This window comes from Olea europaea, chromosome 2 (genome assembly GCF_002742605.1).
Source record: "Olea europaea var. sylvestris chromosome 2, O_europaea_v1, whole genome shotgun sequence".
Taxonomy (NCBI): domain Eukaryota; kingdom Viridiplantae; phylum Streptophyta; class Magnoliopsida; order Lamiales; family Oleaceae; genus Olea; species Olea europaea.
The window spans coordinates 5,229,555-5,250,233 of NC_036238.1; the positions used below are offsets into that span (position 1 = coordinate 5,229,555).

A 20,679-nucleotide genomic window follows, 5' to 3' on the forward strand; every position below is an offset into this window, starting at 1 on the left:
GATATGAATTTTTAATATTCAAATCTAGGGTCGGGGTCATGCCACCTAGGCCTGGATCTAATCCCGGGAGAAATAGCAAAAACAGCCCGTAACACAAATGCAATTCCACGTGGCACATGCTCACGTTTGCCACGTGTCCCAACACTTCTTTGTGTCCAAGAAACAAATTCAACACTCCACTTTGTGTCTACGTATTTGTATGCCTTATATAACCTCTCCCCCTCCCCCTCTCTCTATATATTTATATGCGACGCTGTTAAATTCTAGTAATTCCCTGTTTGGCCCATGTTTTTTTGTATTATAATCTCTCATTTTCCTCAAGAATGGAGGCTACTTTGTTGTCTTGTCCTAGATTACCCCATAGGCCATTTCTAAAGAAACCCTCTTACAGCCTAAGACATGGGATCGTAACAAAAGTTGTAGTTGCTGCAAAAAAAGATGATAATGAGGCAAAATCTTCACCTGTTGATGAAAGTATGTCTGTTCTAAGACTGCACATCAAGAAAATGAAGGTGTTAGAGAGTAGTAGAACTAGTCAAAAGCCTTCTTCTGATTGGATGGAATGGGAGAAGAGGATTTTTACGCGTTATCAAGAGGATGTTTGTGAAGCAATGGCGTTATTGCAAACGTATTTAATGAATACAAGACCGAGCGTGGCATTGGGAGTGCTCGCGTTAGTCGCGATGAGCATTCCATTATCGAGTTCAAGAGCCATGGTTAATGTCTTGAAGATAACAAAAGGATTATTGGAAGGCTGTCATGTATGTATTGATATTGAATTTTAGCTTATTCTTATGTGAGTGTGTGTCTTTTGGTTTAAATGAAAGAGAAATCATAAGTTATATATAGGTATGGCTACTTAAAAATAAGCAATTGATTATAGATCATGTCAGTGTAAGTTCAGAAATTTGATTACTATAGGAATATTTTATAACTATTTTTTGGTTTGTTTTCTTTTTCTTCTTTTGACAATTTAAGAGGAATCGATTAACATGTGTTGATTTGGTTTTTAATGGCTTACAACCTCAATATATTAGGTATCTTTGATTTAATTTGAGACTATGTTGTTGTATTAATGGTCCTAGATACTTCATGTTCAAGTGTGTTAACACGAACCTAATTCGATAACATATTTAGCCCTTTTTGGGCTTCATTTTAATAAGGTTTGAGAAAAATATATTTTCAAGTAGTATTTTTGGATAATATGTGGTCAAAATATAAGAAAAAGTTTTGAATTTACGTGTAATATTGTTTTATTGAAGAATGTATGGTTAAAAAGAAGAAAGAGTAAAAAGTATTAAAATTAAAATGGAGCCCAAACAAGGACTTAGTAAGTTGAATTCAGTAAATGAGACAAATCAATCGATCAATCTTGATTGTCTTCCTTCATGAAATCTTTTTATACGTATCAAACATGCCCCCGAAAACATACTAAGATGAAATCGCTATGTTACACTCCATGACACTAGCTTATCCACATTGCTCGTGTTTATCAAGTTTCAACTCCCATGTCTAGGGTGGATCCAGAAGGCTGCCCTCGACTTCAACTCAAGTCTAACTCCAGTAATAAGTCGAGTACATCTTGCCAATTTTACCCTTTCAAAAATTAGTTCGTGCATCTCGCACAAGAAAAAATTAATAATAATGTTAATGAAATTATGTAAAAAGGTCAAAATATATAAATGGACCTAGAGTATAAGAATATAAAAGTTAGATTTAAAAGCTGGGACGAAATTTTCAAGAGGTCTTAAAGGTTGAGGACTAATTGAACAAATTTTCAAAGAGAGAGAGAGAGATTATCCACGATGTAAGGAGTGGGGTGAGATGTTACGAAGAAGGTAAAGTGTTTGTTTGGAGATGTGTTTGTAAGATTATGAAAAAGTCAGTATTTAGTGAATAAAAAAGTAGTAGAAGTCTAAATAACACTACTAAAAAATAAAGTTTCAGGCACAGATTTTTCGTTCCAAAAGTCTCAATATCCGTTGCTAATAATCTTCACTAACGGAATATTTGCAACCACAAATCCGTTGGTAATTTGAGGGTCGCTGATAGTTATCAACAGATCATGCTGTAGGTAAAGAGTAAACATTTTACCAACGGATTTTCCGTTGGTAAAGTGTGAATCTTTTACCAACGGAATTTTACCAACGAAATTTTCGTTGGTAAAAGTCTTGTTGGAAAAAATAATTAGTTGCAGTAGTGATCAGAACAATATAATGCAGAAATATAAAACTTATCGTCCGATCGAGTCTCGTGACAGCACGATGTCCTAAATTGAAATTGTCCATCAATAATTACTGCGACCTCCATGAACAATCACTCCTAGGATACAACGATTGTAAACCACTTGTGCAACAATTACGAATGATTTTTCTAGAACTCTCAATTGTACTCCAGAACAAATGTAAAAACTCGAATATAAGAAATTCAGAATATGAAAAGGATGATTGATACAAGATGATTTTTCTATTTTCTTTTTGTGTGTATTTTTTCCAAAACGAGATATGGGTTTATATAGGCAAGATGGAAGTAACAATTTTCACCATGTTAATGCAGAATTTTAATGACTGAGTAGTGAGTGTTTTAATGGTTGTTAGTGGGTTGTTACAAAAGCAAATATTTAGAAAATACTGGCTAGTTTTACCCATTTTAATATATGCGTGGAGAGTGACTCGAACCCCTGACGTCCCACACAAATGTCACATTTCTCACCACTTTGACACTTTATCTAATTTGATTATTTCTTTCACATTTTATATTTATACCATAAATATATAACAAGTCTTAACCGTAAATTATAATATTTTTTATTTTTTATTTTTAGCCAACTAAATTGAAAGGCCAAAATATTGTTTAACTCCTTATTGGATCACAAATTTATAGAGGGCAACTACAAAGATATTGTTGTAAACTTTCGATGTGGGATAAGTAAATTATTTTTACCAACAGATGATCCGTTTCTCATTACCAACGGAATATCCGTTGCTGAAAGATCAAAATATTAAACGGTTATATTAGGCACAGAATATCCGTTGGTAAAGAAATATCATTTTTACTAATGGATAATCTGTTTTTAATTACCAACGAAATATCCGTAGGTAAAAGATAAAAATGTTAAACGATTATATTAGACACAGAATATCCGTTGGTAAAGAGATATCATCTTTATCAATGAAAAATTCGTTGCTGATTATTGTAGCTAAAAGTGAATTACTTTTACCAATGGATAATTCATTTTTAATTACCAACGGAAAAGTGAATTACTTTTACCAATGAATAATCCGTTGGTAATATTCGGTACATCACCTACGAAATATCCGTTGGAGGAAGATCCAAATGTTAAACGATTACATTAGACACGAAATATCGGTTGGTAAAGAGATATCATCTTTATCAATAGAAAATTCGTTGCTAATTATCGTAGCTAAAAGTGAATTATTTTTACCAACGGATAATCCGTTTCTAATCCGTTGGTAATTTTTCGTAGATGAAAAGCTGTTTTTTAGTAGTGTAAGAAAGATGTTGGATATAGTTTTAATGTATTTGGCGGTCCTGAAAAAGTGAAAATCAAAGTCCGATGTAAAAATGTGAAACGGGTCGGATCATGTATTTCAACATATACCAAACATGCAAGGGGCCATGCGGACCTTCAGCTTAATTACAGTGCCAACTTGCACATGACCCAAGTTACATAGAAATGGTACAGGACAACTAAACTTTTTATTGTTGAAATTGTTAATTGTTAGTGTTTGATCGAGTCTTTAGGATTTGTTTTAGTTTATTGTTATTTTTTAGGAATAAGTTGTTTGTTTCCTAGTCATTTAACACGTTAATAGGTATGTATAACGTGGACTGCATTCCTATCTTCAACCGAGTTGGGCGTCCAGACCCAGCTCTTACAAACCCTTTACAAGGGTCTCACATGAATGGGGTTGGGTTTTATTTTTTTATTTTTTATTTTTTTGCACCGGTCGCTATGTGGGGCCGATCCTTGTGAGAGGTTTGTAATTCCCCTATGAATATTTCTCCTATACACAGGGATTTAGTCTTCTATTTTTCATGTGAGAAGTTTGTAATTCCCCTGTACGCAGGAATTTAGTATTCTCTCTTTCAATTATTCTTGTAAGGCTATATACAACCAGTTCAATTTTTGATTCAATAAGAAAATATTCTCCTAATTTTGTCTGGAGAGAAATCTTGACAATGGATATTAGAGCATCCAATGAACTGTAGATCTATAATCCCAAATTCATGTTTATTTTAACTCAAAAGGAGAAACTTTACAAATTTCACCTTATCTCTTATCAGATAAGGTAAAAATCTTAATACTTTCAAGTTTGAAATTCCTTGAATTAAAAGAGAGCAAGATCTAGAGGGAGTATGGTGTTGTGCCAGGGGGGGGGGGGGGGGGAAATTCATTTTATTAATTTTTTCATATAATGGGGATCAAACGGGGGCTAATTCTCGAGTAACACTTTGAAGGGTTACTCGTACTAACCTACTCTTCTACAAAAGGTCATATCTATGTAATGGAAGGCTTACAAATCTCGATTGGAATTACTCTTTATACTGTCATTTTCTGACTCAAATGTAGATCAAAAGTTGATTAGATCTTGTCTACGACCTCTGCAATTAAAATCGGATCAAGAGCTCCAATGAAAAAACAAGTAGATCAAAAGATACTAAACACAAATTTGTTCAAAGAAAAATGCACAAAATCTTTCATGTACAATGCAATCTGCGTCCCTTTTACCACAAACCCTAAAAAGAATAACCAATCAATGTCTCTCTTTTTGCTAAAATTTGAAGAGAAATTCAAAAAATAAATCTATTCCTATCAATTAATTAATTTTGTTATATTCTTAAACCAACTGGTTCTTCAACTATGGTCTCCAACAATGGCTTCCTGGATCGGCACAAGGAAAGCCGGTGCTGAAACTCCGGCGTCGAAAATTCTTTAATATCATCCAAATTCAGTTTCGGCACCGGTTTTTCACTACATTCAGGCAAGATTCTCACATTTCCGATCGACGCCGGCCGTTTCGCAGATGAATTTGCTGTTAAAAACAGTGCACTCATGTCGGAAGCTGTCACCGAAGTATTCAACCTCCTCATCGGAAAAATAACATAAACATTTGCCATTTCGAGGTCTTCATCTGCATTTAGTGCAGAAAATCTTCTCCCAATTTGAAGGGATTTTGTGTTTACGAGGAAAGAATTTGGTGATTCAAGCATTAGTTCTGCAGCTTTCGTGGGCTCGTAGAATTTCCGGATTTCACCAGCCGGAAAAATAACCTTTGCAGCCCTGCCGGAATGCTTGCCCGCCGGCGATGACAATGTGCAGGAAATGTAATTTCCCATTGAAGAAATAAGCAATTTTCTTCCAAAATAAGCAGAAATTTAAGCAAGAATAATCCTGAGTATTAGAAAGGAATTGATTTAGAATGGATGAAGAGAAAATAAGTAATTTCCCAAAAAAAAAAAACAAAAATTTTAAGCAAATATTGAATCTCCGGCAGTAGAGTGGAATTTCTTGAAATTCGTTGGAGAATGTATGAGTTTGTGTAGGCTTTATAAAGGCTATCCAAGAAGTAGAGAGAGAAAGTTAAGAGAGAGAGAGAGAGAGAGAATTCAATATTCATTATTTTAAGACTTGAATCCGCGTTGACGATGTACTTACGTAAAGATATGGATGGAAAGAGCATAAATACAGTTCACTTCCATTCTCACTTTCACTTATTTTGGGACAACTTATTACTTTTTTTTTTTCTTTTTGCAATTTTCTTATTAACGGCGTGTGGATCCCATTTCCTCCACTAATGAACTTTACAAAATTTAAACTACAAGTCGTGTGCGTGTGTGACAACTTATTACTTTTTTTTTTTTCTTTTTGCAATTTTCTTATTAATGGCGTGTGGATCCCATTTCCTCCACTAATGAGCTTTACAAAATTTAAACTACAACTCTTATCTCATTTTTTTGTGAACAAAGGCTAGTTTATATATATATATACACTCACATGTATAGATGTGTGCGTGCGTGCGTGCGCGCACACACACACATATACATACATAACAGTTAATTTATTTTTGAGAAGAAATTTTGTGAAATTGAGTCGAATGGTGAAAATTCATATTCCACGACTATTGCAAAACTATGTACGATCAATTTCAAACCATTTGGTCGAACCTTTATCATTTTAGTCACTAATTTGTTCAGCATTGATAGTATCAGAAATTACATATGCATCTTAATTAAGTCATTCTTCATATATGCATTAATAAATTTAACCGTTTTGTCGAGATGTTTGGTATGTGGTTGATGGCTTTGGTGAAATAGCACTAACCATAAATATATAAAGCAAAAATGAGTAATCTGAAAATTAAAATTACGTGTGAAAATAACATTTTTTTGGTTAATTAACATAATCTCATCAATACCATCGGTCAAATAAATTTAGCCATCAAATACATCACCAAATCAATTAAATTGACGAAGGCATCCATAAATAAAGACACGATAAAACTATTTTGTAAATTTGATGATCATCTATGCTAAAAAATAAATAAATAAATAAAATAAAATTCGGTAGCTTAATTGTCACATTTTAAAATCAACAAAGTATTTATAACCCAAATACAAAACCATATGACTTTGTACATAAAATATTTAATTTGACCTAAGTTGATTTAATAAAGTCATAAGTATAGGAAAATTTAACATAACTTGTACCGACGTTGATGTGACAAAATGTAAATGAACTGTTTTTCATTTTTTTTCCTATCTTCCAATGATATCGTGCTATGTGTTGTCTGTAAATTTTTTTTTTGTCAAAAAATTATATACTTCGAGCATGAATCAAGTTGATTTCTGACATTTGATCTAACTTTCCTTAACTCTTACACTTTGATTTATTTGTTGCATCATATGATTGCCAAAACAGTTTTTTTTCCTTCTTAAGTTTGCTTGAGATTGTGAAATGTTTTCAGTTGAATGTATTGATATCGGTTGCACATCTCATGCTGACGACAACATGAAATTTGATCACATTCTGCCTCTCATTATCTAAAGGGGTTATGCTACAAGTACCAAATGACAGCCACCCCTTTAAGAGGGAGCCGCCACTTGTCAATTCGATAAATCATTAGTTAATTATTTTTTTTGGTTACATATTCTTTAAATTTTATTTTTTCTGAAAATCATTTTTAATCACACATTCTTCCGATAAAATAATTTTGCACGTGAATCTAATTTTTCATTAATTTTTAACCACACATTCTCTTAAAAATCACTTTCACAAAATATATTATCAAAACATCCACATCAAATTATATAACCTTAATTCGAACGCTGACTTTTAACGTCTATAGTTCATTTCACGGATATCAAGCCTCAAATCAAACCTATTATGTCGATTTATTTATTTATTTATTTATGGGTACGGATAAAATGATAGCTAAACAAACAAGTTTATTTCATATATTTGGCATGATAGATTTTGAGCAAAACTTACAACTTATGAGATACATTTTTCTTTAATGTATAGTAGTATATTATTATGGTATATTTAGTAAATTGGAGTTAACATGAATAATAGTATTTTTTATTAAACATCATCATACACTAATAATAATATTTAATATTAACCATTGAGTAATATAGTATTCCATATAGTATTAATAAGTATTTTAATTTATAATATTGTGATATTATATATTAACCAGTAATCACTATGAAGATCATACTTATTTGGCATCTCAAAATGGTTACACCTAAATTTTGCTTGAGTTCATATGCTTTAATAATTAATAATAGAAACTTGAATTAGGAATTAAAGTGTATTTTAACCACGGGATTGTATTTAATTCTTCTTTTTAGTACAATATAACTGATATTTAATTTTGTTTAATAAAGACAATGTAACCATGGGATTTTATTTAATTCTTCTTCTTCTTCTTCTTCTTTTTAAATAATGGTATTTTATTTAATTTTTTTTTTTTTAAAAATAATGGTAGCGGTTAACCATTCGTTTGTCCTAGATCATAATTGGCCTTTAAATCATTTAATAAGCTTTAAATCCATTAGATTTATAGTTGCATTACTTATAGCTTCCCTGTTTGTAGGCAAAGCAGATTCGGTATCATCTTTCACTCCAAAGCATAATTTATATTCATGTATTTCGTATTTTAACGTAGTTCAATCCGAGAAATATAGTCATACCTACCCTCTCACGTCATTCTCTCGAGCCTCTAATTCAATATTATATTTCCTCTCATACTAATATAATAAAAATAATTTATTGAAGCTTATTTTAACTTATTGTTTAAAGAAACAATATTTGCAAATTTAATTAGATAAAGATATGTTTAATACATAATATCAATAAAATAGGAATAAATGGTATATTTAGCAATCTTTCATATTATTCATTAATATCTAATTTACTTACTAAAACAATGCAAGTGTCGTAACATTTTGTGGGACAACACTTCTTTATATAAAAAGAATATACTATTTTATATAGAAAATATGCTGCCATAATTAACAAAGATAACATTTGACAGTTTTCTATTGGACAATGATAAAAAAAATAAAAAAGACAAACCAAACAAATACTGCCAACAACATTTGTATTAATTCTGACAGCGTACACTGCTTCTATACGAGCATAGAATTGACAAAAAAATACTAAATTAAACGACTTTCCTGTTGGGTTTTTGATACCCAATAAATCCCGGGCTATGATGTTAACGTGGGTTAATATTATTTCATAGGCATAGGTCGATGAATGAAATAAGTCCAACAACCAAATCCATGAGCTACACCCGGCCCAATTGTATTCCTTATGGATGGCTTGAATCTTGGCCCGTTTACCCCTTTAATGGCCCAACTTAAAGCCTAACCCTAGAGCATATATATGAATATAACCCTAACCTCTTTGTGATGATAATTGAGTGATTTTGAGAGAAGAAACAAGAGAATCCCGGCTGCCCCCTTTTGTGTGAGAAAAAGGGTGTCCAGAACGTTGGTATAACGTGTGCAATTGGTGGTTCTTTCATAGTATACCTTTGTGGTGTCTTCTCCTAGCCTTTGTGGCGATAAATCATCATTCTTTCTTGTCCTACGTGGGTAAGATTGTATAGCAACCAAGGTGAATCAATTGGTTGTGGTTTGGAGCCGTTTGGATTAGTTGTTGGTAGAGAAAGGTACGTTGGACTGAGTCTGGAAAACCACCGTTTGAAGATCTTTTGAGAGAGCTTCCGCAACACTTCCTTTATGGGTGGATACATGGGAACATGTGGGGTCACCTAATCCCGTCGAAATTTTTGAATTTTTAGTTTTTTTAACTCCATTTTTTGCTCTATTTACACGACTTTGTCCTTGCACCTTTTGCCTCCCAACTTCTCTCACTCCCCGAATTCGTACTTCTTCCAATAACTAGATTCACCAATTTTAATAAATAATTGTATTTTCATACTCATCTTATGTGCACGAAGCCAACATCATTTTTTCTCCACCTTGGACACCTCGTTCTGAGTGTTGTTTTCAAGACAAGGTGTCACCTCTTGATGCATTGCATCTGGAGGTGATAAACATCTTCTATGACATGCATTTTCCACAAGCCTCACCTCAGCCAAGATATGTCGTACATCTGACAATTTGATAGCTCTACAACAGTGTCGATCAACCAATTTTCACTATGTGCATGCCTATAACAGCAACATGCCAAGGATGACTGTTTTTCATCTTACAATCAAATGACCGCATGCTTATGACATTCTAGGTTTGATAAAGTTGAGCTTGACCAATGGTTGTGAGGATAAGTCCATCATTACTCTCTCATTCTTGGTAATACACTCTTTCATTCCATTGTCGCTCCCACACCAAAATCTCCAATCATCTTATTTGAGTGTCTGAGCTAATGTGACATACAATATTCAAGTGTGCACGTAGATAACGTATACTTGGATATGAGAGGAGCTACGATTTGATAACAACATAATCTGTCGAATATCGAGATCAGCAAATTTGATAAAGTATTTTTCTTAATATGCACAATCAACTACTATTCATATGTTGATCTCTAATTCAATTACAGTCGATTCTTTATAAAATTGTTTCGTAAGTGCTATTGTGGTGGTTAGGATAGGCTTAGGCAAAGTTCACAGCTTATGCAATTGAAAAATGAAGGACATATTATTTGTTGCAAAAATAATTTTGCAAAGCCTATTGAAGTGTATATCGCATGTACATTATTTTCAGCATTACGCTTTTGCATATGATAAATTTTTGATCTCATTGGATATTGAGACTATGGAATACCGGAACGCGTTATTTTAAAATATATTCATCCCGTCCTATATTCATCTTTATTAAAATTTTAAAAATTACTATTTTCATTCATGTCATATTTTAATATTTTTCCTTATTAAATTCATTTATTTAAACACTATAAATTCACACGTATTTTACATTCACAATTCCATTTAACTTTAATGTACGTTGTGATTAATGTACATTACAACATTCACAGTTATATTCTATTTAATTTTAATGTACATTAAAGTTAAATAGAGTTGTGAATGAAAAATACTCAATACAATTTATTATTATTAAATTTCTAATCACGTGGAGAATTCATCGTATAATAGCAGAAATTCCGGGAAACAAAGTAATAAATAAAATAATATCAACCATCAAAACAAATTGTTAAGATGGCCGAGTTGGTCTAAGGCGCCAGTTTCAGGTACTGGTCCGAAAGGGCATGGGTTCGAATCCCATTCTTGACAAGGGTCTCCCTTTTTCCTATTTATTATATATTGTAGTCTGTTCAATCACAGCTATCTTTTCTTCTAGTAGGATCTTTCACTGTTTTACTTTTCAAGAAAATCTTGTAATAGAAAGTTAAAATTAGTGCTAGACAAAACTTTCATATTGAATCAAACAGAACGATTTTTTTAAGTTAAATATCAAAATGGGTATCTCAATTCAGAATCAAATAAGAATTGAATCTTCCAAGTGTTTTCAATTTTTTATTTTAAATAAGCTAAATTATTTAAAAAATAAATTGGCTAACTAATTAGCTCAAATCCAAAATTTGATTTTCCTATTTCTAATTTGCAACCATGCTTAACTTAATCAAATTGACTTAAGTTTTATCCAAATCTCTTATTCTATAGTTTCTACCATTATGGAGAAATAGAATTGGAAGCTCGATTGTGCCTCTCTTTATTATTATGAGCTCGTTATTTTTCTATTCTTGTGATTTTAAAAGTCAAATATATGAAGAACTCAACAAAGAGATGCACAAAATATATCGTGAGATTAGACTACATTATTTTGTAATAACTAAAATTGAACATGTCATATTTGAATTAATATAGCGTTGTTTTAAATATAAAAAAATTAATTATTGCATGAAACTCTGGAGCCGAATCGAAATAAATCAAACCGAATCCAAATAGTTCCATAATTAATTTAGAACTCGACGATTTCACTTACTAAATACCCGAAAATTTAAATTCAATTCGATTCTCTTCAGAACCAAAGAACCAAATTGAAACGGACCATATCTAGTCCTAATTAAAACCCACTAAACTCTTTTAAGTCCATGATTGGGGAAATTTATAATAGGTTATAATTTAATCAAGCTCTATTTTTCGAACGTAAAATTTTTACGTACTTTTTTGCCGAACACACCTTGCCTTGAGATCGCTTATGATTCTCATAAGCTTCGCCTTAAAGAGTACAATATTAAATTTTATTTTATTTTTTTTTGTGATAGCCTTTCTAAAGTTTCATGTTTTATCTTGTTTAATACAACATGTGTTGTCTAATCCGGCTTAACCAATATGTCGATAATGTTCGCAAGTGGGTGTGTCCACTCAAATTAGTGAAGTTCGAAAAGAGTTAAAATTTTAATTTGTTGTATATGATCAAATAAAAAGTTAAAAATCTTCACATTTCTCTTCATTGCCCCTCCCGCCACCCACTTGCAAATTATCAGCTTAGACATGATGAGGCAAAGCAGGGCTTATGGGAATGAGTGGGGTTGGATGTTTAATTTTCCAGTCGATAGAGATGCTTACAGATTTTTTTGTTGATCCTAATCAACGTGGTAAAGTGATATGCTATGTCCTAGAAAAGTGGACGTCTCAGTCCTAATTCCCTTCTAGTGTGAGAATCTATTACTTGAAAATTTTGGGAGCAAAATCATGAGTGAATATAGCAATAAGAATTAAGCTGGCTTGCAAGAATTTTTTTGTCAACTTGGTTGATATTCTCTCACATCCGCGTGAATAAAAAAGTTCAAAAACAGTGGCCCTCCATTGTGAGTATCAGTCAGGTTGCATGCCGACCATTTTCTGACAACATAGCATAGTTGTAGCAATAATATATGGTATATAAAATGTTTGAAAACTTTTTAATTTTGGGGAGGGACCCCCTTTAAATAGACCTTGGGATAAGCTGGTGTGGAATTGAAAGGCAATGAGCAATTTACAGCTTGTATGGGAGGGATTTTTTGTCCAAAAAAATTGATTTTTTGACCATTATTTCACTATTGTAGCTGTAATTTTTTATTTCTTCTCTCACAGATGGACCCCACTTTTCTTCTAATGATCAAAAAATTAATTCTTAAAATCCCTCCCAAACGGGGCCTTAGTCAGGTGTCCTATGATTCCTTGGATTTTTGTGGGAATTATAGAAAGGACTTGAACATTTGAATAATCAATCTAGGCCCCCGTTTGGTAGCAATTTTTCACTACAAAAAATCAATTTTTTGACTGTTATTTCACTATATCAGTCATCATTTTTGACTTCTTCACTCACAAGTGAGACTCACTTTTCTTTCTAACGGTCAAAAAATCAATTCTCATAATCACTACCCTAGAGCTCTCTAGGTGTGAACGACGCACTGAATAACTAATTTGGTTCGCTTATCATCGGTCATTTACTAATTGATCCTTGTGTCAAATGATTAACCACTTCTTAATTCATCTAATTGGCTTGTCAAGGGATTGCTTCTGGTAGGCTCATTGAGGTGAATTGGTAGATACTTTCATGACCCAAGGTACTCGAGGAAAACTCCATATGATTGTGAAAAGTTAAATCATGGCTTTCTAGTACCATATCTCGTCTATACCTGAGAGGGACTTCTCGAATGATAATTTATATCCGATCTAGGAGATCGAACTTGTCTTGAACTAGCCTAAAACTACCAAACCTAGCAATATCCTTAGTTCCACACTCTCGATGATAAGCCGTCAATTAGTTGAGGGTGAGATTCATGTACTTTGACAGGTTGACGATATGCATTGATTGTTATCATACGCTACGTGCTTATGAGAGGACTCAAGCACATTCTTTCAAGTTTTGAATGGCAATAGCATCGCTTCGTACTCTTTGGGTGACATGAAATGTCACACTAGGGTATGATGGTTATCCCTTCTTGGGTATATTTTTAATATTTAACTATTTGGAATGCGAATTCGCATTTTTCTCCCGTGTATAAATCGGAGTTTTTCCTTTACGGAATTAGAGAGGGGCAAATTGTCTTTTGAGGAGCTTTTGAAACTTTTTAGAGTGAACTTAGTGGGAGCAAATAGCATCAAGATTTTTATTTATTTTTTTTTATTTGGTTGATGATCATTAATTGAAATTAGTGATCTTCCATGTGACATTTTAACGGCCATTTGAGATGGAATGGAGCATTTCTGCAAATGAAACGTTGATATGTGGACGCTATTGCCAAACTCAAACAATAGGTCCTAAATCCACAAGGAATGTATACAGTAGGGACAAAAATTGCAAAAAAGCCATTTTAATTTCTAATTCATCCAAAACAAAAATAATTTAAATAACTATATCTACTACAATAATCGATTTAGAGATGACCTGTACCACTTTACAACCATTAAAATAAAATTTAGATTAATTTGTCACTTTCGATCTCGTCATTTTTCAGTATCAACCCTCAAAGTGTTGGGATATACTTAGCCCTTGTTTGAGCCCCTTTTTCAATCAAAATCTATTCTTTAATAGTGATTTAATCTCGTTTTAACCACACTTTTTTAATAAAATAATATTATACGTAAATCAAAACTTTTCTCCGTATTTTTAGCCGCACATTCTTCAACATAATACTATTTTAAAATGCATTTTTTTTTTTTAAAAAAAAGGAGCTTAAACAACCTCTTAATAGTGTATTTAAGTGCTCATACATTGTAAGTTCTACAATATACATGTATATATATTACTATGAAGGATGATGCTATTTGTACAGCATCCTCATTGTACTGTGAGGCTCGCGCCATTTTTTTATTGGCACGAGCCCTCGATGTGAGGATATTGTGAATCAACCTGTGTTTTATACTGTGCACACGGCTCAGTCCTTACTGTGAATTTCATAAAATTTATAAAGTATATCCTGCACGAAGAAATCGTTACATGACGAGAAGAATTTTGTCTCAATGGTTTTAGGTTTGACAACGTGGCAGAGCTTTCACCTTTGACGAGGACAAAATTTGTCCAGCCACCTAACTCTCTATGATGTGACAAATTTATTTTTCTTACTTTTGCTTTTGTATCTTGATACCAACATCTTCTTTATAAGTATTACTCATTCAAATATTGACTTAACCGTCATGAATTTTTATTTATTTATTTTCACTATTAGAGACTTTTCACCAATTTTTTGGTTGAACAAGGGTATAAAATCATTCGAAGTAATTTTTCGATCAAAAATATTATTGAAATCTTTGATTTTTTTCTCTTTCTCCATCCATATGCCATAAGTAAAATGTTTGAATCAATAGAGAACTTTTTTTTAATATGAAGATCTTATTCCTTTTCAATTCTTTCTCAACACCTTCCAACACAAATTCTTTATTTGTACAACGAGTCCTTTAGTGAGTTTGATTATTCTTGTCTGTTTTTATGTCTCGGGATGGAACAAACTACTATAATATGCAAATTTTAGAAGATCTTAGTTTCATACTTGTTATTCTTTAGGATTTTGCTATTTGTACATAAAAATGATACATAAGTGATTATCGAAAATGATGTGGAGAGAAAAGAATGGATAAAAAAATTATTGTATTTTAAACTGGCAAATGATAGAATGTTATGTGAAGATTATGTAATCTTTTATCTAAATCTTAACGTACATTTTTTGGAAGATACTTCATGGACATTTTTAGCTAAGTTCTATTTTTTATCTTAACTATGAATATACTTCTTGAAAGAAAAATAAATTTCTTGAAATTTGAAAATATCAAGTTGGATCTGATTCTTTGTCGCCATAGTAAATAAGTGGGAAAATAGAAAATTTCGTTCTTCGTCTTTATAAAAACAACGCTTCCTATTCTAAATAGACACAGACTTAATCCCTTGTTGCATAGAGCAAATCTTCAACCAGAATGATGACCTGATCAACATCTATTTATTTATTAAATCACATCTAGCGAATATTAGTCTTTTAACTTCATATTAGCTAGAAAAGAAATACATGTTTTACGCATAAACGATCCTTAACCTTGATCAAGACAATAGTTAAAGATAAATCAAGGCGACTAAAACTACGAGGAGTTATAGTTAAGAAAAATGTTATTGTCGGGTGTAACATTCCAAGGAATTTTATTTTTTCCCCCCTTTTTACCAATACAACAATTTTTGTTGGGGTCCACGGGGAAGAATTCCAATGGCTGGTGATACAACCAATAAGAGCCAATCATCAGGAGCCATATCCCTCCTGTTTTATCAAATACTCCATGGTTTTCTTATTGAACTTATAAGGCTGATGATCAATGAATTCCAGGTTACAGGAAATTTTAATGCCAATTATATTTAAAGCAGAAATCTCAGGTAATAATTTCTGCAACACATATTCGACCCGTTTTTGATTTGTTAAATCAGTTGATTTCGTTGAGTTTTTTTGAATAGGTATGGTAGTAGATTGACGAGAAAAAGGTCAGTAGACAACATTGAAATTATCCCAAATCGAGCTTAGCAACATTCTTTTGATACTGTACTATATAATTCTGGTTTTTGGATTGCAATAACATACATAGGAAGAAAAATTTCTAACAGATTTGAACTGATTCGAGCAATGAGAAAATGGTTCGTCGAGCTTAGCAGCATTATTGCACAAAAGTTGTGACGTTTGATGTTTGTAGCATTTAGTTCTGGTCATTTGACTGCAAAACATGGTATATAGATTGCCTAACATTCACACATGAGCAGAAAACTTTGTTACAGATTTCTCCTGATTCGAGCATGATTTTTTAGTAAATACAGTAGTAGATCGAACAAGAAAAAGGGTTCGTGTAGATGGCCTCGAAATTATTATGAGCAAGTCGAGTCGATCTTAAAAGCGTTATTGCATAGAAGTTGTCATTTTTTATGTTTTTAGCATGTAGTTCTGGTCTTTTGACTGCAAAACATGGTATTTAGATTGCCTAACATTCACACACGGGCAGAAAACTCTGTCACAGAATTCACCTGATTCGAGCACGGTCTTGTTAGTGAATTCAGTAGTAGATCGAACGAGAAAAAGGCTTTGTGCCGATGGCCCCGAAATTATCACGAGCTAATCGAGCTAAAAAGAAATACTGCATAGAAGTTAGTCACTTTTGATGTAGCTTGTAGTTCTGGTCTTTTGACTGCAAAAACATGGTTTTTTAGAGCCTAAAATTTATACATGGGCAAAAAAATTTCTAACAGGTTTCTACTGATTCGAGCACGACCCTTCGGAAATGGATTCAGGAGGGTTGCAAGAAAGGAGAATTGGCTCAGTGAAAGTAGTTATTGATTCTCATGGAGAAAGAATTACAGAAGGAAATTCTGTAGTAAAGAAATTGCAAAATAATTATTCAGAGGTATTGTAAAGAATTTTTTAGGCCTTCTTTTTGTCTGCATTTCTCTAATTTTCGACATTTTTTTCATGTCTAACGGTACATTTTGCATACTTTTAGAAGCAGTATCCGACAAGAGAACTTCACCAGGTGAGACAGGACACGATCCAACTCAACGAGAGCAGAAAACTTGCAGAGTCAGCGACAGCACAAGCAGAAACCGAGCTTTTTTCTGCGAAAAAGACGGCAAAAAGCCTTAATTCAGCAATCAAGGAATCGAATTTACGTGCAAAACCACAGCTGGGACCAATGGAGAAACTGAAAATGAGGGAAGAAAGTGAAGGAGGAAAAAACAATGAGAATTCCCAGCTTGCAAAAGTGTTGAGAGAATTGAGATCTGTTAAACGAGAATTGAGTAAGCTCAAGCTAGACATGGCTAGGATTTTAGACGAAAAAAGAAGAGCCGAGAAGGAAACAGAATCCTCTGTGTCTAAAATGACTTCTTATTCGAGTTCAGTCGAATCACTCACCAAGGAGATCGAGGAAATCAATGAAGAAAACGTGCTAGTCGAGTTGGCACGAATTGAGGCCCTTAAAGAATACGAAGAAATTGAAGCCCAGAAGAAAGAAGCTGCCAAAAAACACTCAAATGCAATGGTGGAAAGCAGGAAGAAAATGAATGAAATGATTCAAGAAATTGAATATTCAGAACAGTTAGAAGAAAAATTAGCTATTACAGTGTCTGATATCAAAATGTTAGAGAATGTAAAGGAAATGAAGGAAATGGACAAGAGATTACAAAGATCCCCCGAGTCTCGCCTTGCATTGGAGTCCATCGAGGATGAGTTCGAGGCAACAAAGAAAGAATTAGCTTTAGTTAAAGAAGAAAGTTTTCAATTCATGTCATCCATGGATATTGTACGAGACGAGCTCAAACATGTGGCAGAAGAATCAGCTCGACTAAGGAGAAAAGAAGAAAAAGCAGACCGGACGGTTCAGAATCTGAATTCAAAGCTTTTGAGGGCTAAAGAAAAATTGGAAGCAGTGTCCACTGATGAAGACCAGGCTAAATCAACTGCTTCAAGTCTGTCTCATACTCTTGACCAGTTAAAAACAGAAACAGAATCAGCTAAACGTGAACTCTTTCTCATTAACGAAGAAACTGCAATAACCAAAGCCGAAATTCAAAAGACCGATACTGAAATAGATTTGGCTGAAGAAAGATTACAGATCGTTATACAAGAACTGAAAACAGCTAAATCATCAGAAGCCATAGCACTTCAGAATCTCGAGTCAATTATTGAGAAGACAATGAGTGACAGAGCTTCAGCTTCGCGGGATAAGTCAACAATAACCATCTCAAAGTTAGAATACGACTACTTAACGGGACATGCATCTGGCGCTAAGGAAATCGCAGATAAAAAAGTTGCAGCTGCTGAGGCATGGGTCGAAGCTCTAAAAGCAAGTGAAAAGGAAATACGTATCAAAATGGAGTTAGCTCGAAGAGAAACTCGAGAACTAAAGGTCGAGGAAGATCGAGCGGTTAATGTAACAGAAAAATCACTTCACGCGAAGGAAATAATCGAGGAGGAATTACAAAACAGGAGGAAAAAGTATGAGGCTGAACACTTGCAGCCTGAAATTGGACTTTCCAGAAAATCAATGAACAGAAGTGGAAAAAGAACTCCTGCAAGACGAGGAAAACATCGAATATCAGCATCTCCTATGGTTCGTAATGTACCTAGATCGACATCTTTCACAGTCAGGGGGAGAAGAAAGGTACTGCCAAATTTAGTTAAGTTTTTCAGTGGAAGGAATAATGAGGCAAATGTTAAACATGTATGAAGATTTCAATCTATTTTTTAAAATATTGATTCAAAAATAAATTGTGTAATGGGTCAACTTTGGGCTCCAATGGGATGTGTACTTCATTGTTAAGGGGATCAAGCATATTCATGTTCTATTCATGAAGTAATGATATTTTTTTTTATTGAAAATTATTTAGAATTGAATAAAATATTTGATTTCAAAGTTACCCACTTGAAACTTTAAATAAGAAAAAAATTGATTTAATTGGAAATTGTTAAACTCTTGTGCCACATACGAAACCTTAGAAATTTTTGTGACAATTGGGTTTGTGTCCTAAAAGGTACCACTAGTCTTTGGAAAGTAGGGACTTATATCCTAAAGAATTCGATCCTAAGCCCATGCATGCGTTGCAATTCCATTGACTTGGCATGGGCTCGGGTCCATGTTCGTGTCTTATTCTGATACTATCTTGACATTACTTCTTTCTACCTACATCCAACACATAAGCCACTCCATTTGTTATAAGACCAATATTGTCAATCTTCAATGAGTGACATAAATTGCAAAACAATTTTTACTATGACCTATTTCCACCCAACCTTTTATTGAAAGTAAATTGAACCATATCATGTCCATCTCGAGTTGTTTTCTTTTGTACCCTCACCACCGGCTGATGATAACAAATGAAAACTTTATTAACATATTTTGTGATATTGGTCCAACTTTCTCTAGTCCTCGATAAGCAATAAGAAGTGCTCGACGACTTCAACACCTGCAAAGGTAGCGGGGTTATGTTCCAACTTCAATGCCCACAAAATTATGAAAGAAAAAAAAAAGTCGTTTATGCGTAAAGGCTAGAGACATATAAAAGATGCATTAGATATTACCGAGACTTCCACCATCTATAAATAGACATTTACCTCGATAACATGACATGAGAATTTATATACGGAGGGACACATGGTCTTATCTATTCGGGAGAATACAGAGAAATTATAGGAAGTGATGTCGCCCTTTTGTTATATCCGTTAGCATGCATAAGCAAGAGAAATGTTTGTGCATGAGCCCTTCTTCGGCTGCCTGACCTCGACCAAGTTCGAGCTCTAGACCTCCTTGGCTCCTCAACCTCAGTTAAGGTCGAACCATATTGGGGGGCCCATGGCCTTGATCAAAGTTGAGTCGTCTTTATGATCGTGTCAGTGTCATATTGATACTTTTGACTAGCGAATGCATGGAAGAACCGACAATAGAGTAAATCACTAGTCTTTGCGATAAAAAGTCTACCAAATTATGGCCCTCGTTGCTCAAAATTTTATATGTATGTACTTTGATCTTTATATTGTGTTAAATTTATTTATTATTTTTAAAATTTTGACTTAAGAAATATTTAATTTTCATTTTAAAGTGAACCATTTTTCTTATAGTAAACACTTACCAGTATTCAAGTTTTACCATGACTGAAAAGTTCGTAAAACCATCACTTTGTACCTCTCGATAATGGATCTCAAACTTCTTTTAATTACAGTGTCTTATCTATACTCTTTAAAGAAGCATGTAAAAGTTGATTTTTAAATTATTTAAAAATTTAACTTCGTATTATTTCGATTTAGCAATTTAATTAGAAATCATACAAAATTTAATAGGAATTTCACTTGATGCAAGAAATACGTAATGAACACTTGTTTCTCGTTAAATCAACGATCATGCTACACATACATGTTCAAAAATAGATGAGACAAGTGTCGACGCGTAATTGGACAGTTTGAAAAATTAAAATAAAAAAACATCAATCATTTGCTACCAAATCAATCTGTCTCCTTTTTTCTTTTTCTTTTTTTCCCTCTTCTAAGTCTGGCTAAATGGCTTCATTCTTAAATCAATCCTAACTTAGTAATGTGACATTCAAGACAATAATTTAATGAACAAAACCTCTTCATCGTTTATCTCGTTTGTTCTCAAAGGTCTAGAAATCTATTGTTTGTGAAAAGTATAATGATTGGTGTACAAGTGGATTTTT

At 33.1% G+C, this 20,679-nt stretch overlaps 2 protein-coding genes and 1 non-coding gene across 5 annotated transcripts; all 3 read left to right on the forward strand.

Annotated features, from left to right (window-relative positions):
* Window positions 1-323: 323 nt before the first annotated feature.
* On the forward strand, window positions 324-1,610 carry LOC111371560. Its single transcript, XM_022993617.1, has 2 exons — window positions 324-761; window positions 1,470-1,610. Exons 1-2 carry the CDS (start codon window positions 324-326, stop codon window positions 1,608-1,610), a joined length of 579 nt encoding a protein of 192 aa, XP_022849385.1.
* Window positions 1,611-10,709: 9,099 nt separating this feature from the next.
* TRNAL-CAG lies at window positions 10,710-10,790 on the forward strand. The gene has a single exon. It is a non-coding gene; the product is annotated as a tRNA-Leu (tRNA).
* Window positions 10,791-15,741: 4,951 nt separating this feature from the next.
* LOC111409409 (protein PLASTID MOVEMENT IMPAIRED 2-like) lies at window positions 15,742-18,791 on the forward strand. Of its 3 annotated transcripts, none has more exons than XM_023039465.1 (3): window positions 15,742-15,864; window positions 16,723-16,877; window positions 16,974-18,791. In XM_023039465.1, exons 2-3 carry the CDS (start codon window positions 16,755-16,757, stop codon window positions 18,696-18,698), a joined length of 1,848 nt encoding a protein of 615 aa, XP_022895233.1. In that variant the 5' UTR covers window positions 15,742-15,864; window positions 16,723-16,754; the 3' UTR covers window positions 18,699-18,791. The 3 variants fall into 3 exon arrangements, with proteins under 3 accessions (XP_022895233.1, XP_022895240.1, XP_022895238.1); XM_023039472.1 differs by having other exon boundaries at window positions 16,980-18,791; XM_023039470.1 differs by lacking the exon at window positions 15,742-15,864 and adding an exon at window positions 15,880-15,969.
* The last annotated feature ends 1,888 nt before the right edge of the window (window positions 18,792-20,679 follow it).